The sequence below is a fragment of the Diabrotica undecimpunctata genome, chromosome 3 (genome assembly GCF_040954645.1).
Source record: "Diabrotica undecimpunctata isolate CICGRU chromosome 3, icDiaUnde3, whole genome shotgun sequence".
NCBI classification, from domain to species: Eukaryota; Metazoa; Arthropoda; class Insecta; order Coleoptera; family Chrysomelidae; genus Diabrotica; species Diabrotica undecimpunctata.
In genome coordinates, this window is record NC_092805.1 from 161,911,767 (window position 1) to 161,928,833 (window position 17,067).

General features: G+C 32.2%; 1 protein-coding gene across 3 annotated transcripts in view; it reads right to left on the minus strand.

Moving 5' to 3' along the window:
- Positions 1-7,628: 7,628 nt before the first annotated feature.
- The window catches only part of LOC140437723 (uncharacterized), a 42,767-nt gene continuing 33,328 nt past the window's right edge, over positions 7,629-17,067 (minus strand). For all 3 annotated transcript variants that reach the window (XM_072527409.1, XM_072527408.1, XM_072527410.1), the window contains 3 exons: positions 13,150-13,349; positions 12,004-12,134; positions 7,629-11,607 (listed from right to left, as the gene is read on the minus strand). In XM_072527409.1, the coding sequence (XP_072383510.1) occupies positions 11,350-11,607; positions 12,004-12,134; positions 13,150-13,349 (589 nt within the window). In that variant the 3' untranslated portion in view covers positions 7,629-11,349. The remainder of the gene's footprint in view (positions 11,608-12,003; positions 12,135-13,149; positions 13,350-17,067) is intronic.

Sequence of the window (17,067 nt, forward strand, 5' to 3'; positions counted from 1 at the left end):
TAAGACATAAGACTCTCAACTGTATAGAACATATTTATTAAAACCTGATATATGTTCTGTACTATTCATACAATCTTCCAAGATTATCTTTGTGGCACCATGCATGTATGAATTACATGACATCCTTACAAAAATTTTTATTTGTATATATAAGGAAATAATTTCATCTCTGGGGAATGGTTAAAATGTAATCATTAGTTAATTTACCTCACCCTTAAATGTATTGTAAATTGTTTCAGATGGTTTTTGAAATATATTTCATTGGATCATTTAATTTGTTAACAGATATGTTCCTACTACCTATTCTTGTATTAAACGTAACTGTATGTCTTACATCAACTGTAATAAACTTTTTTTATTTGATCATAACGATTGTGTCAATACTTTTATGAGCTTAACAGGAAGAAGTAACGAAACAATTAAGGAAGAAACGGAAAAACTACGTAAATGTAATGGCACGAAAAATTAGTAGATAACTTAGTACACCCTGTAAAAGGAAATAAAGTTAGGCAGTAAAATAAAAAAGTTCGTTCTTGGCGTGTGCGTGTAAAAACACTTGCAATAAGTTATTTCATCTGTCTTTCCTTGTCTAAGCTCGATTCGTTTACCTCCTCCAGTGGCGGACCAAAATGTAGCATGTCAAACGAAATAATAGTTATAAAAGAAAATTATAAATTATTTTTCATTAAATTTCTAATAACGGAATATACGTATAAATTGCGAAGAAGTATTTTTCTAGCTTGCAATACAATAGGACAGGATATAACGAAAAGTACATTTTAAAAGGATTTTGAAATATAAAAGTTTTAATTATTTAACCCACTTTAATTAAAAAATGATACAGATTTTTTAAGTTTTAAGCACTGTAGCGAATTCTGAACTGTTACAACGTACTGACCTTGCAGCTAATGCATCGCCCCAAACTTTTTTCACTGTTTCTCCACGTCCATGTTCTCCAATATGACGATCATAGTATTGTTTAGAAATGCCCCAGACCAACTCAATCGGATTATATTGACAGTGATATGGAGGCAATCTCAAAACCTGATGCCCATGTTCTTGGAGTAGCTCGTCTATAACGTACCTGGTATTTTGTGGTTTATTCTGGCGACAAAGACCCAATAGCTCTATCTTGCCCGAATCGTCGTCAAAAATTATTTTTCCGTCGTCAAAAAGTCCGATTTTTTCCAACTGGCATTCGGTAACTTTTCTATTAAAGAGCTATGGTATGAGCATTATCCATAATAATTAGAGATGGTTCCTCCAACATTGGTATCAGCTTTTCGGAGACCCACTTTTTAAAAGACTCTTTATCCATAGAATCATGATAGTCTGCACTCTTCGATTTCGTAGAAAACAGTAATCCAGCATCTTTAACAAATCCTTGCCTACTTCCGGCATGTAAAACAACAAAGCGTTTACCTGTATTTTCGTGTCCTTTTCTGATGCTTTTCACACAGTCATCTTGCCAAGTACGTTTATATGCCCCTTTTAGGAATATCCATGTTTCATCTAAAAAAACGAACTGAAGTGGGCTTGGACTTAAAAAATTTCTCATATAATGTCTCAAAAAATACAGTCATTTGGAGACAATACATGGTTTCTCACATAGCACTCGTCTACTATTTTCTAGTTTGTATGAAAACCCACAATTTTTCATAAGACGCCACAAACTTGTATCAGAACCGTCATAGAGATGCTTGTTTCTTAATTGTGTATTTAGAACTTTAATTGTAACGTGCTCTCCTTTTGCTTTCATGCCATACAGTACATTTCTAATCTCTCCTTTTATAGTATCGCTGACATCATTAGTCTTTTTTTTGTACATTACGTGACTCTCCTGATGTAGTAAGAGCTGCCCCTGTCTTGTATTCACTCTTTATTCTTGTCACTGTGCGAAGACTGATTTTCAAAGCGTCCGCTACTCGTTCATGTACCGATGATAACGAAAGCAAAGGTCCGTTGTTTTCTTTTTCTTTTTTAAAATACTCCAATAAATGAACTACACATTGTCGCATTTCTCCTGTTATCGTTTTTCCCGGCATTTTTTTTATTAAATAGAACAATTAGTTATTCACAACAAAAAATAATAAGTAAAACTGTTCGGAACAAATTCCAACAATGACTGACTAAAATCGACTAAAACAACATAAAATATCAATGGTAATTGCTACAATTATAAACCTATTAGCCAGCTCATTCAAGAACAATGCCACAGTCAAGTCATTATTGCAATGGGTATCGGAAGAGAGAGTTAATTTATAATAAACTGGAATTTTTAAGGTGTCGAGAGTATTATTTTATGTGATGGAATTCCACACAGTAAGAGCTCAAACTATTAATTAATTAAAAACTGTTTACTTATAAAAACTATTTCATCAGCTACTTCAAACCTGCACAGATCAGGGTAACATGTTAAAAAAAAAAACACGTCACTGCCAGCTATCTGTATTCGTAAAGAGGCCGAACTTATCACCGACACCGTATCGGCCAAACGCATCAGTGTTATTGCTACAATACTGGGAGACGTGAGTGGTCTCTTCATTCCCTTCTCATCGCACTTTACCATGACGAACGTGACTCGCACAAATGAATTACGCATCTGTGTCTCAGAGAGAGACGAATATTAAAAATTCCGTAGTAGCTTATTTCAGGCACACGCCAAGAACGATGAAAACGAGTATATTAGAAGTAATTGAAAGAAGACAACACAAAAGAAAAGACAATTTTCCAAGTTTTCCAGTATCTATTGTTGAATGAAAGAGGATGACAAGAAAAAAAACGACTAAACAACACATAAAAGACGAGTCGACAGAAGAAGTTACAGACGAATAGAAGACGATTGGACTATTCAAGAAGTTTCAGACATTTGAGCATAGGCGTATATATTAACACGTTAACATATTAACATAGTAATATATATGTCTATGCATTTGAGAGGTGGCGCCTTTTTTAATCCATAAAAAATAGTATAACATGTTTGCCATAAAACAAAACAAGAGTGTGACTCAGAGTAGGAGAAGCTTACAATGCTATTGAGATACAAAATTTTCCCACGCCCATTTGCTGGCTAATTCAAACTGGAACTAAAGCAAAGATGAAATTTAACCCTTTCATTACCGATTTCATTGTAGCTAAATAAAACTGTTTAAAATGACTTTAATGATATTCGTTGATTCCTAAAGACTTAACAAAGCGATTGTTTTTTTTTATATTGTTGCGTGTCGTTATATCTTTAGAAAGGACATATATGTCCCATTAGTGTTGAATGGTGGGAAATAAATCCAATCAGTAAAGAAACAATCTTCAAAATAAAAAAAAGTACATTACACAAAAAAAACATTACTTCTTATGAATGAGTTCGAGTTTCTGATTTATTTTGTGAACGTCTAAAGCACCTTCTCCTAGTAGGTATTTGTTGTGACAAATGGTCTTCAACGGTGATCATCTGTTTCTGTCGTTTAGATATTCTTCCAGAACGGCCACTTATTCGTCTTTTTACATTTGATTTTGGCCTTCCTTGGAAAGAAAGGTAATAAGTATATACTTACTGAAGATTTATATGGTTACTTATATATAACTTATATATATATTTATATATATATATATATATATATATATATATATATATATATATATATATGTTTCTGTAATTTTGCTGATTTATTTAATAGATTAATTTTTGATGTTTCTTCACAATAATAACATCTTAATGCTACAGATCTTTTAAAGATAAGATCATTTACTTAATTGTTTTTCATATAGATGTATCGCTTATAATACTCTTTTAGATGAACTGATGATGCCCACACTGATAGCACAACTCTTGTCTTTTTTATCTCCAAATTGACTGAAAATATCCCATTCACTTACGAGTGCACATTTTATATATATATATATATATATATATATATATATATATATATATATATATATATATATATATATATATATATATATATATATATATATATATATCCCTGCCCTTCGCAGATTTCAGGGGTGTCCTGACCCGGGAAACTAGTACCTGTTTAGGGTCCCTTATCCAGGGTCATGGATGAAGTCCACAACGGCAGTCACGGCGGGGAAGAATACCTTCGGTACGGCGTGGATGGCGGAAGTGGCAATCCCTGATTTTAGGGATTGTATAAAATCACTCGCCAACCCGCTCGGCAAGCGTGGCGTTTTAAATATGCTAAAACCTCCCAAGTTGAAGATGTCGAATATCAATACGAAATTACCCCAGGTGAGTAGAGTTATACACTCAGAATCTCACACTGAGCAATCATTCGATTCCATCGAATTATGGGCAGTGCTTGAATCTCTAGAAAATGCACGTATAGATTCAAGATACACTAACATAATAATTAAAAACATATATGAAAATGCCACCATGCAGATAAAGCTGGACGAAAGCACAAAAACTAATCCCATAAGACTACAACGGGGAGTAAGACAAGGAGACACCATCTCTCCCAAACTATTTACCCTTGCTCTAGAAGACATTTTTAAGAAACTAGAATGGAACAACAAGGGTATGAACGTCGACGGATCATACTTAAACCACTTGAGATTCGCAGATGACATAGTTTTAATAGCCGATAATATCCAAGAACTAAATGATATGTTACAACAATTAAATGCAGTTTCAGGAGCGGTAGGCTTAAAAATGAACTACAACAAAACAAAAATACTGAGCCGAGACCAGACAAATATAACAATACAAAATCATACCATAGAAAATGTTGAACATTATGTATATCTAGGTCATGTCATCAAACTGGGAAAACCAAATCAAGATGCTGAAATTAAAAGAACACAACTGGCATGGGGCGCTTTCGGAAAACTAGCATATATCTTGAAAAGCACCTCCATTCCTGTAAACTTTAAGAAAAAGGTATATAACACATGCATACTACCAGTTTGTACTTACGGCTTGGAGACAGTAGCCCTTACCAAAAAATCTGCTAAAAAAATTTGAAACAACGCAAAGAGCAATGGAACGAATCATGCTTGGAATATCACTGCGAGACAAGATTAGAAACACCGAGATAAGACGTAGAATGAAGATTAGGGATATTGTGGAAGAAATTGCAAAAATGAAATGACGCTAGGCAGGTCACGTAGCCCGATATAATGACAACAGGTGGACACGGAGAATTCTAGAATGGAGACCAAGGACGGCAACAAGAAGCATGGGAAGACCTCAAAAAAGATGGGTAGATGACACAAGAGCAGTGGCAGGCAAACACTGGATTAGATTGGCGCAAGATAGATAAAGATGATAGCAATTTAGAGAGACCTACATTCAGGAGTGGATGGAAAATGGTTGACAAAGAGAAGATTTATATGACGTAAAACAGGACCCAGCTCTTGTATGAATTGCCTCACAGTATTTTTATGGTAAATAAATCTTAACAAAATTCGTTATCATCAAATTCTTATATATAATTTTTTCGTTCTCGTGTATAGATCCGGACATTATTTAAAAAATATATTACTCTTTCATCATAATCAAACTGTTCCTCACATTCGTAAAGGTCTATTTTATTAAAATGTAGATTTTGCCAAAAATAAATTAAAATAACTAGTTACGAAGATGTTGAAGAAGTACGACAACAAAGTTTAAAAGCAAGTAAAGCGGCGGGGTCTATTAATGACACAATCTGGAAGAACAAACACCTAAGACAAGACACAAAAACAAGAATCTATAAAGCAGCAATTAGACTTATATTAACATATACGGCGGAGACAAGACTTGACATATCTAAAACGAGACGACTACACTAGAAACGTATGTTGGATAGGGAGAGAAGCGAAAACATAAGAAGAGCATGCAATATAGAAGACATAAATGGATGGGTGACAGAAAAAAAACAGGAGTGGAACGAACACATTAGTAGAATGGCAGAGGATAGTACAAATAGCACGAGATAAGTCACCAAAAGCACGAAGAAGTATTTGCAGACCAAGAAAAAGATGGTGCTATAATTTAAACAATTTAGGAGGCTAATACTGACGAAGAAACAGGCTTTAAAGCCTACATACAAGAAGGAAGAACAAGAAGTAATTCAAATAATATTATTAATAAACACACATATAACAGAACGAAAACATAATAAGCTTATTTTATAAATGTCAACTTAGAATGCCTTGATTACCTTTAAACGGCCATTAATCATACTACTTTTGGCTGGTTAAAGTTAATCGACCGTTAACTCTTGATTAAGCGTAATCGGGGATGAAAGTACCCGTTAGCACTAATTAAAGTTAACCGGCTAACAAAATTGAGCTAATTGGGGTTTAATCAGGACTGAAAGTACCGGCCCTTAATCATGTAATTAAATATTCTTGTTTTATCTACCGAAGTTTTATTAGTAGATAAATTAATACAAAAACATGATATACATACAATATTTTTAATTATACAGATTAGATTAAAAGTCTTTTAAGCTTAAAATATAAAACAATTAATGATATTAATCCTAGATACAAAATCAATCGTTATTTTTTAGTTTCTATTTTGACAATTAAAAACTATTCATTTAACCGTAATTTTTTTAAGATCAAAACATAAAATATGAATATTATTAAGTCGACAACAAAAATCATTATCGAAATCATATAACATGTAAAGATATAAAAAAAAGCCATAAATGTGGTTCAAATAACTTGAAACCACATTTCACAGTACCCCTCTTCTCCAAATATTTTCTAGACTACAAAACTTAAATTAATAAATAAACCTAACCTTTTTTGTAATTAAACCAGTCATCTATTTATAATTTTTTTGACTTTTCAGTGACGTAATCATTAAAAATAGCAGACAGGCGCCATTTCGTATCATAGAAAAAGCAATATCGTATCCTAGAAAGCTCTTGTTTTCTAAGTATTTAGGAAAAAATTCTCGAGCAAGTCAATTTATTTTTACAGTTCTCCACACTTTTGTAAAAACATTTAGTCATTCATTGAAATTTGTCAAAAATATGACATCTGTCACCGAAATCTTTCTTTAATATGGCATGTAATACGTCATTTGAAAGCTCTTTATAGCTCAATATACCGCTAGAAGCGCTGTCAGTCAACTGCGTTCAAAATTGTAGGAACATACTCTGTGGCACAATGTTTTCAAATGGTTTATTACATGCCATATACTGTCATTTAAAAAAAATGTCGATGACGTCATATTTTTGACATATGCCAACACGTAAACACATGGAATTTATCAGACTATTATAAAAATAACTTTTTGCAGCATTTTCTATAACAGACTAAGAATTTATTAGGGATAGAACAAACCCTTTTTTAAACTGTTGCAATTGAAATGTTTATTAAGTAATTGAACTATCGATGGTATCATATTTTTACAGATGTTAATAAATAAACAAATGAATTCTATCAGAATATGGGTAGTTGAAAACATAAATTGACTTTGAATGATTTCTTGCACGTGACCCGTTTAAAATTCTCTTACAAAATGGCACCCGTCCCTCATTTTGAATGATTGATATTAAAACATCATAAAAACTATGAATGTTTCAGTGATCAAAAAATAATTGGCAGGGGGGCTTTAGTTGGACACGCAAAACAAATCTTAGAAGCAACAATAGACATTAGATAAAAATCACTTTAACCTAATATTTTTATTTATAATTCAATTTTATAAAAAAAAGCAAGAGAAATTTAAATACACAACATACATAACATAAACAACTGAAAAAACTAGTATATTGAGAAACGGAGAACTGATCAATTCTTTGGTTATGTTCTCTGTTACATTCTTTTAATATAAAAGCCACAAAAAGTCTGAATGCATTATGTTTATATTTAATTTTAGTTTGTTGAACAGTGTCGTGAGATTTTTGCTTGAAACTGATAACAGGCTAATCGAGATGTTTAGGATTAGTCGTAGTGAATGGAATCTTAGATTTTTGTATAAATATCCCTTTTAAAGTTGTTTATAACTATTTTAAAATAATTTAAAATAGTTAAGACAATAGATAAGACAATTTTAAAACTAAAAATCGACGTTGCGGCCCCTATTTTTCAACCTTTTATCCTGAATATCTCGCAAAGTCTCATATTTACGAAAAAATGAATGAAAGTAAAATTCGCAATTAAATTTCCTATCAAAAGTTGCTGGTTGCTATGGACTGCTACAGCTGATCTTGCAAGGAAAAGTAATGGGAAAAAGAGTTCCCGGGCGCAGATGAATCTCCCGACTTAAAAATTAACGCACATGGTTTTCTAGAACTACGGGACAGCGATGGATAAGACACGAGTGGCCATGGCGATTGCCAATATACGACAGGGATAGACAACGAAAAAAGAAGATGCAATAACTTTTTTATTATAGAATAATGATGATGCTACATTGATATTTATATAATAATTATATTAAATTTGAATAAAAAAAATACGATATATACCAGACCATTTTTTAAAAAATTCCCCAGGATGTCACACATAACCAATTTTAGTTTTTTAAAATGGGTTAAAGAGCTTGTTTGGTTTTCTATACGTAAAAAATAGCGATTTATATAACGACGATCGAATATTACAGAATAAGTTGTATTTCAAAATGATTATGCAAAAACAGAAAACGAATATCCTTTTTTTCTCAACATCGTTGTTTTCGAAATATCTTTAAATTACCAAATTATCACAAACATTGAAAGCTTTCTGATAATCCGCAAAAAAATTTCCATACTTTCCCCTTTTTTTAGGGGATTCTCATTTCTACGCTTTGGTTTTTTTTTAATTTTACCAACAACTTTTGATAGAAAATTGAATTGTAGAAAATTTTATTTCTATTCCAATTTTTTCGTCAATACGAAACTTGTCAAGATACTCAGGATAAAAAGTGAAAAATAGGTATCTGTAACGTCTATTTTTTGTTTTAAAATTGTTCTGAATTCCAACATTATTTCAACTGGAGCAAGGTTATACACATTATAACTAAAGTGAGCTATTTTTCTGCAGATCTAATTAGAAAACCACTATAAAAACTACTCATTTTTCAAATTAAAGCTTTCTACTTTTCCTGTAGTCATTTTCAGTACTTTAGTTGGGTTATACTACTATTAGTACTGCTTGTGCAGTAAATTAGATTCTGGGGTGACTGAAAGACGGGAACCAACCGGTATTGAAACTATCCCCACAGAGTAAGTTATAGGATGTTGCTAAATTTTCCAAACCATGATATATTTGAAATATGGATATACAGAAGAATGTTTTTAGTTTCAACTGATAAAAAAGCACGATGTCATAACGAAATAATATAACATTATATTTCAACAACTAGATTGGAAGCAAAAAGCGGAACTAAGGATCGCCAAAGGCCTATATATAGAAGACATGGAGACAAGGAAAGGCGTAAGACAGGGTTGTATTCTCTCCCCATTACTGTTCAACATTTATGTACAAAAGATATTTCAGCTTGCACAACAGAATAAAAAAGGCATCGAACTTAATGGTCTTCCTATTAATAACTTAAGATATGCTGACGTACGGCCATAATAGCGAACAACATAGAGTAGCTGCAAGATTTAGTGAATATCATAAATGGAATGGGAGAGGAACACGGACTTCAATATAGCAAAAAACCAAATATATGATAATCAGCCATACGGAATGATCCATATGACAATGCCATATGGAAGCTCAGTTGAATATAAATAATAGACCTATTGAACAGATTGAAAGATTTAAATATCTTGCAGCTGCATTAAACATCAAGTGGGACTGTGACCTGGAAGTGAAAATGAGAGCAGAAACGGCGTTAAATTTGATAAATACCTCCTTCGCCATGAAGTGCCTTTAACCCATAGAATCTGAATCTTTAAATACTATATATGGCCTCCTGATGTAATGGTGGTTAGCAGAACACGAAATGTGCAATTAAATATAAGAGTAAACAATAAGAACATCCAAAAGGTCCCCAAGTTCAGATATCTCGGTAGTTGGACAACTGAAGATCTAGATCCAGACATAGAGATACGTAGCAGGATTGAGCAAGCCAGAACAGCATTTACTAATATGAGAACCTTGCTAAGCAACAGCAGACTTTACTTAACGCTTCGATATCGCTTTGTAAAATGTTACATTTACTCCATACTGCTATATGGTGTAGAAACCTGGACCATAAAGGCCAATGTGATGAACCGATTGGAGGCCTTTGAAATGTGGTTATTTAGAAGACTACTTAAAATTCCCTGGACAGATCACACAACAAATGTCGAAGTATTAAACCGAATGGGCGGATAACGAGAATTGCTGACAATAATAAAAAGAAGAAAAACTGCTTATCTGGGTCATATATTTCGAAATTCCAAGTAACAGTTCTTAAAGCTTATTATGGAAGGGAAGATAGAAGGAAAACGGGGCATTGGAAGAAATACTCATGGCTTAAAAACATAAGAGATTGAACAAACCTCGATGCCCATGCAATCTTTAGAGCCACACAAGACCGAGAAGAGTATGCCAGAATTGTCGCCAACATCCACTAATTGGATAGGGCACCATAAGAAGAAGAAGATGTACGGAAGGGAGACCTGTTAAGTGAGATCTCTAAATCGTGTAGAGGTTTTCGAAATGTGGTGTCTCAGAACGCTGCTTGGAAGAATTCCATACGAGGATCAAGTAACAAATGATGAGGTCCTAAGAACAGCTAATGTCCAAAAAGAATTGTTAGATCTTTTTAAGTAGCGAAAAGTTTCATGGGCCATATTCTAAGAAGTAAAAAATATAACCTAAATGTCATCTAGATGGGATAATTTGAAGGTCGAAGAGGCCCTAGGCGAAAGCAACATTCATTGATCAGAGACGTATGAAACTGGTGCGGCATACCTGGTGTCAGTACAATAATAAGAAGACCGGAAGAAGGATAGCTGTACATTTGACAACCAGCATGAAAGCTACACGCTGAATAGCGTACGGCACCCAAAGAAAAAAAATATTATAAAATTAGAAAACGTGAATTACAATATTTTAGACTCTATGTTGACTTTTAATAATGACTAATGATCGCAGAACAGAATGCGCACCGAGGTGTGAGGATATTGCTTAAAAAAAACTAAAAATTCTGTAGAGAATCGACATAAGTCTTCAGATTCGTAGTTTCAATGGTAAAATTTGTAATTTCTACAAGATCTATAAAGAAAAAACCAATTTAAGGCTTTTTACAAATAAATGACACAAACCCAAAATATCATAGTAGGTACTTTAACAATTTTGATATTTTTTTTTTCTATAAAAAAATACATTCTTTGATTAAAATATATAAATCTTGTACAAAGCATATACGTGTCAATAAGTACATCCTTCGATTTATATAATACAAATAAAACCTTATTCTATTTTGCACAAGTATTCATATGTCAAATTACAATACTTTTTAAATGCAGACAAACTGACCCCTTGACAAGCTTTGGTAAGGTTATGACTTAGATCAAACGGATCTTGTATACGAAACGGAGACAGATATCTAAACTGTTCGGGCTCGTCTCCTCGCAATTGCTTCACATACGATTTCATTTCTGGCGGTAGCTTTCTGGGATCCTCGAACAATTTTCTTTGGATGGTATATCCCAATAACGGACAAACGGTCTACAAAAGGAAACAATCGGATTCAATTTTATTTTAAAATAAACTATATAATAAAGTTTTTCTCACTGCCTTTTCAGAGCACATTTCTGTCCATGTTCTGTGGATATCCATAATAGATCACTTTAATAACTGTAGTCCCATTAATTGAAACATCGGAAAAAACTATGTAAGGTATTCCAAAAATTAATCATAACATGTCATTTTAATTTTATAACATTTTAAAAAGCCGTGAGAAAAATTCTACTAACATATTTCTTGTTATTATTAATTTAAATAATGATTCAGATTATTCAGCTCACACGAATTTCATCTTAGTTTTAATTCTCAATATTTATTTACGATACTATTATTAAAGAGGTAAAAAGGGAAACAAATTATAACCTTAATCATACTTACATCATCAAAATAGTTAAATGAAGCATAATACTTGAAGAACCCTTTTAGAAGAGGTACAACTGAACCACTATACTGAATAACTTGACTTTTCATAATTTCTAGAGGCGCTGTATATTGTATAGTTTTCCATCCTAAAACGAAATAAATAAATAAATATATATATCGGTAAGATAGTTTCGAAACAAATTCAGATTTCTGCTTTAATCTGGAGCCTTCTAAAAATTGCAAGACATGGCCAGACGATGATAAAGATATTAAAAATTTAATATTTTAATATTTTTTTAATATCTTTATCATCGTCTGGCCATGTCTTGCAATTTTTAGAAGGCTCCAGATTAAAGCAGAAATCTGAATTTGTTTCGAAACTATCTTACCGATTTTTCTATCAGATGTCGCTATTGCCTCCATAATGAAGTCATGTTATTGTTACTTCTAATAAGACAGAGAAGATTATTTTTCACGTTAAGAACGGCTATGAATAACTATTCTGATGAGACTTTTTAAGTCGAAATACGTATCAATAGATACATAGACGCTTTGAACGTGAAATCAAATCTTTTCTGTCTTTTTCATTTCAAAATATATATATATATATATATATATATATATATATATATATATAATAAGTGTTAACTTTTATAAATTTAACTGTACAGGTTCATCCACGCAAGATAATGAAACACTGTATATTTTTATGTTTTTTACAGACTGGTCTTAAAGAACTATATCATGTAGGGTCTATTATGAATAATACAAGGTGAAATTTTGAAATTATTTATAATTTTCTTTAAGACATTAAAATAAATGCTCAAAATGTTCTCTTTGAACTTTGTGTAAAGTGTGGGGTTATTCCGAATTTCCGTAGTTATGCTTTCTTTGTGTATTTCTTGCTGTGTTTCAATGATGATTCTCCGCTGACCAATACCTACAGTTTTGTCGGTTTACCTCCCTGTTCAATGTTGATGTTAGAAAAATGAATTGTGATGGAACTTTCTCTGATCTCCACCAATTGTTGGGGGGAAGCTTATTAAATTCCTTCACCAGCGTGTACAGTATCAAATATTTTAGGACCATGGACTGTTAAAAGAGATTCCTTCGATATACGTAGGCATAATTTTATAATAGATGCTACTTAATCTAACTTACCACTAATAACTGGTGCCGGTGCTGGATTTAATTCATTGAGTTGTTTAACGGACAGCAAATAGCCATTTACTTGCAAATAAAATATCACCAACGTTGCCAATGCATAAGTTGTTATATGCTCTGACATTTGGGTAAACTGTAACCATTTCTTCAAGATCAAGATTAAAGGTTGGGTAATCGGTTGGATTTCCAAACATTTTCTAAAAATAATTTAATTATGTTATTTACCGTAATATACAGGGTGAGTCATAACTATTGGGACATAGACTAAGGACAGGTTATTTGGACCAAAATATGGCTATTGGGCCAAATATGCCTTAATAAAATGTTGCTGAGAAAAAAGATACAGGGTGTTAAAGTTAATTTTTGTTTTTCGTTTTTTGCTAATAGTTTCCCTGTATATTTATAAATTGCTATCAAAATTGGCACAGAGGCATAATCTTAGACAAGAAATAGTATTTTATTTACAATTTTACGTTTTGTCATAGAGGGCGCCACGTGGATCATTCCTAATGATCAAATTGAGTCTAAACTTTTTCTGATGAAACTTTTTAGTAATTTTTATTAGAAAATATGACGTAAACATCATTTTTACGTAAAATTGGTACTCTTGTTTAAACATGATAATTTCAACAGTTTTCGATAAAAACGCAGTCGAACTGCTTAGAGTCTTAAAAAAGGATTTCAAATATTATTTCATTTATGAAAAGTATGCTTTGGACTGTCAGATAATTGTTGTTGGTAAATGTCATTTGTTCAGAGTAAATTATTGATGTGACAGTGTAGTGTAATGTTGCATTTTTTAAAAGTAATCATTACTTTTTTTTTTTATTGAAATGCCTCGTCACAATCATTTTACTAATGAAGAAATGCGAGATATGATTTGCATATACACACAAGAAAATTTTTGCGGTCGCTCGGCAGCCAGAAGGTATGGAATGTTATACGCAAACAGAAGGCAACCAAATCACAAAACTTTTGCAAGATTATATCGTAGTTTAGGTGAAACTTGGTCATTTCACACTAAAAATCGGGGTGGTCGACCGAAACAAATCACACCTAATCAAGAAGATGAACTTTTGGTTCGAGTAGATGAAAATCCTGAAATAAGTTCACGACATCTATCAGCAGCAACAGGAGTAAGTCAGTCGTCTATTGTTAGAATTCTAAAAAAAGAGAACCTCCATCCTTATCACTTCACTCCTGTTCAAAATTTACTTCCAACAGATCTTCCACGACGGTTACAGTTTTGCCAACGTATTCTGAATAAACATCGCAATGACAGACACTTTATTAAGAATATTATGTTCACCGACGAAGCAACTTTTACCAGACGAGGGGTTTTTAATTGGCGAAATAGTCATTATTGGGAAGAAGAAAACCCGCATGCTATTAAAGCTAGACATTTTCAGCATGAGTTTAAATTGAATATTTGGTGTGGCATTATAGGCGACCAACTACTAGGGCCTTATGTTCTTCCTCCGAATTTAAATGGAGATTCTTATTTATTCTTTTTGGAAAATACTCTTAGTAATATTTTAGATGATCTGTCACTGGATGTAAGAAGAAAAATGTGGTTTATGCAGGATGGAACGCCACCTCATTTTTCATTAGCTGTTAGAAATCATCTTAATGACGTATTTCCTCAACGATGGATTGACAGAGGCAGTGATTTTCAATGGCCACCAAGAAGTCCTGAGTACAACCAGCTAGATTTTTATTTTTGGGGACATATGAAGTCCTTAGTTTATGCCAATGAAATTAATACACGAGACGAACTTTGGAGGTACATTCAATATGCAGCTAATCTTATAAGGGCACAGAATAATATTTTTTTAACGTCCGAAAATCCTTTATAAAAAGAATTAAAAAAGGCATAGAAATCGGAGGAGACCATGTAGAACATTTGGTTTGAGTTTTTGTGAGTTCTTTTAAGTTAAAGTGTGTTTAGTTTTGATTTATCGTCAAAACGGAAACCTTACGTTAGTTGCAACTTTGTTTATTAGTTTTGTATTTGATAGTGGAATTGTAAATAAAATACTATTTCTTGTTTAATATTATGCCTCTGTGCCAATTTTAAAACCAATTTATAAATATACAGGAAAACTATTAGCAAAAAACGAAAAACAAAAATTAACTTTAACACCCTGTATCTTTTTTCTCAGCAACATTTTATTAAGGCATATTTGGCCCAATAGCCATATTTTGGTCCAAATAACCTGTCCTTAGTCTATGTCCCAATAGTTATGACTCACCCTGTATGTATTATATAGCGCCAATGTAAAAAAACCGTAACAAAGATGGGCCATAGAATCACATATACAGTAATTTTGGACATTTCTTAAGTAAATAAAGAATGAGGTAGCTGGTTCGATGATTTAAAAGTAAATATTTGAAAAATTATAGTCTCACCTTCCTACATTTGGTAGATAAAAAATAAATATAAATCTCGAACGACCAATAGGTCGCAAAATTGCGGATTAGTAATAATGTAGTAAATAGTAAAATTGAAAATAGAATAATTAAAATAAGAATTAAGGTAAAAATATTTTTATTGTATTATTTACATGAATAAATAGTAAAATAACTTTTTAATGATAATAAAAACATAAATGTTCATAAAATTCTCAACTGTTCCGCTTAAGTGTTCTTAAAACTAATTAAATGCAATTTATAGAGCAAAAAAGTATATAGTTTGTTGTATATCCGGCAACCCTGTAATTTGTCGGACCGGCATTTATGAAATGTTGGCACAAAAATTGTCGATTTTCTTCTGTATGAAAGAATAATTTCAGATACTTACATATTAGATGCACTAAATTTAATATAGTTAACTACCGTAAACCGTACTTTGCTTCGTTTTTTAAAGGTCTCTGAAGAATTTTCAACAAAATGTTTATAAAATTGAGAGATATCTTTACTTACTTGAATCCTACTTGTAAAGAATACTTTAAACAATTATGGTTTAAATACTTTAAGCTCAAAAATAACGAATTATTGTTATTTTTTTTTCATTTGAAATGTGGACCATAGTTTCCCATAGCCAAAGGTTACTTTGCCCCACATCATAAAATAACGTCTAATTGCTAGTTTTTACATCACTGGTGCAATGTTAAGCACACATTTTGTTTAATGTTCCCCATCTCACAAAATAAATTAAAAAAACATGGAAAAAATATTTTTTTATAATTTATTGCAGAAAACTAAAACGTGTTTTGGATTATATTAATAGATTACAAAAAAAATATGATAAGATATCTTATAAAATGTAACTAGATGTACCTTTCAAAAACTTAAGAACTAGAAAAGCAAATATTCTGTTTGGGAGGTTTAATAGATCCAAGAACATCGGACCAAGAGTATGTAAGTTGATCTTTCTTTGGAGGCCACTTCCACATTTTTATTGATTTTTGCATTGCATTAATTGTAACTTCATCAGTGTTAAGGAAACAATTTGTCCAGGATAGACCTGTCCTTCGAAAGAAAAGACCACAAAACATCCAACTTCTCTTACTACCTTATCAAAATGGAATTAATTTGTTTGATAGTATTTATCTTCTACAAAATTTATGAATTCTCTTTCTTTCTCTTGCTCTTTTTCAATTTCATCGAAGTTAAGATCGTCCGATGAATCATCATTTAAACTAAGTGTGTCCTCTCCCCTAAAAGTAGAAGATTCTGGCAGCTGCTCGTCATTTGCTGTAGTGGAAGTCGTAGGTTCCTCAATTGATTCATCAACGCACACACTTTTTCCAGGAGGAATGTTGATTTTCTTTCTGCGATTCTTTGTAGTGTTAGTTGACAAAGATCTTCGTGTTTCAAGTATTTGAAGAAATGCGGACTCTACAATATCTGTGTTGTTTGAACTTCGAGGTATACGGGTTAAAACTTCCTCAACATTCAAAGGAAATATCCCAC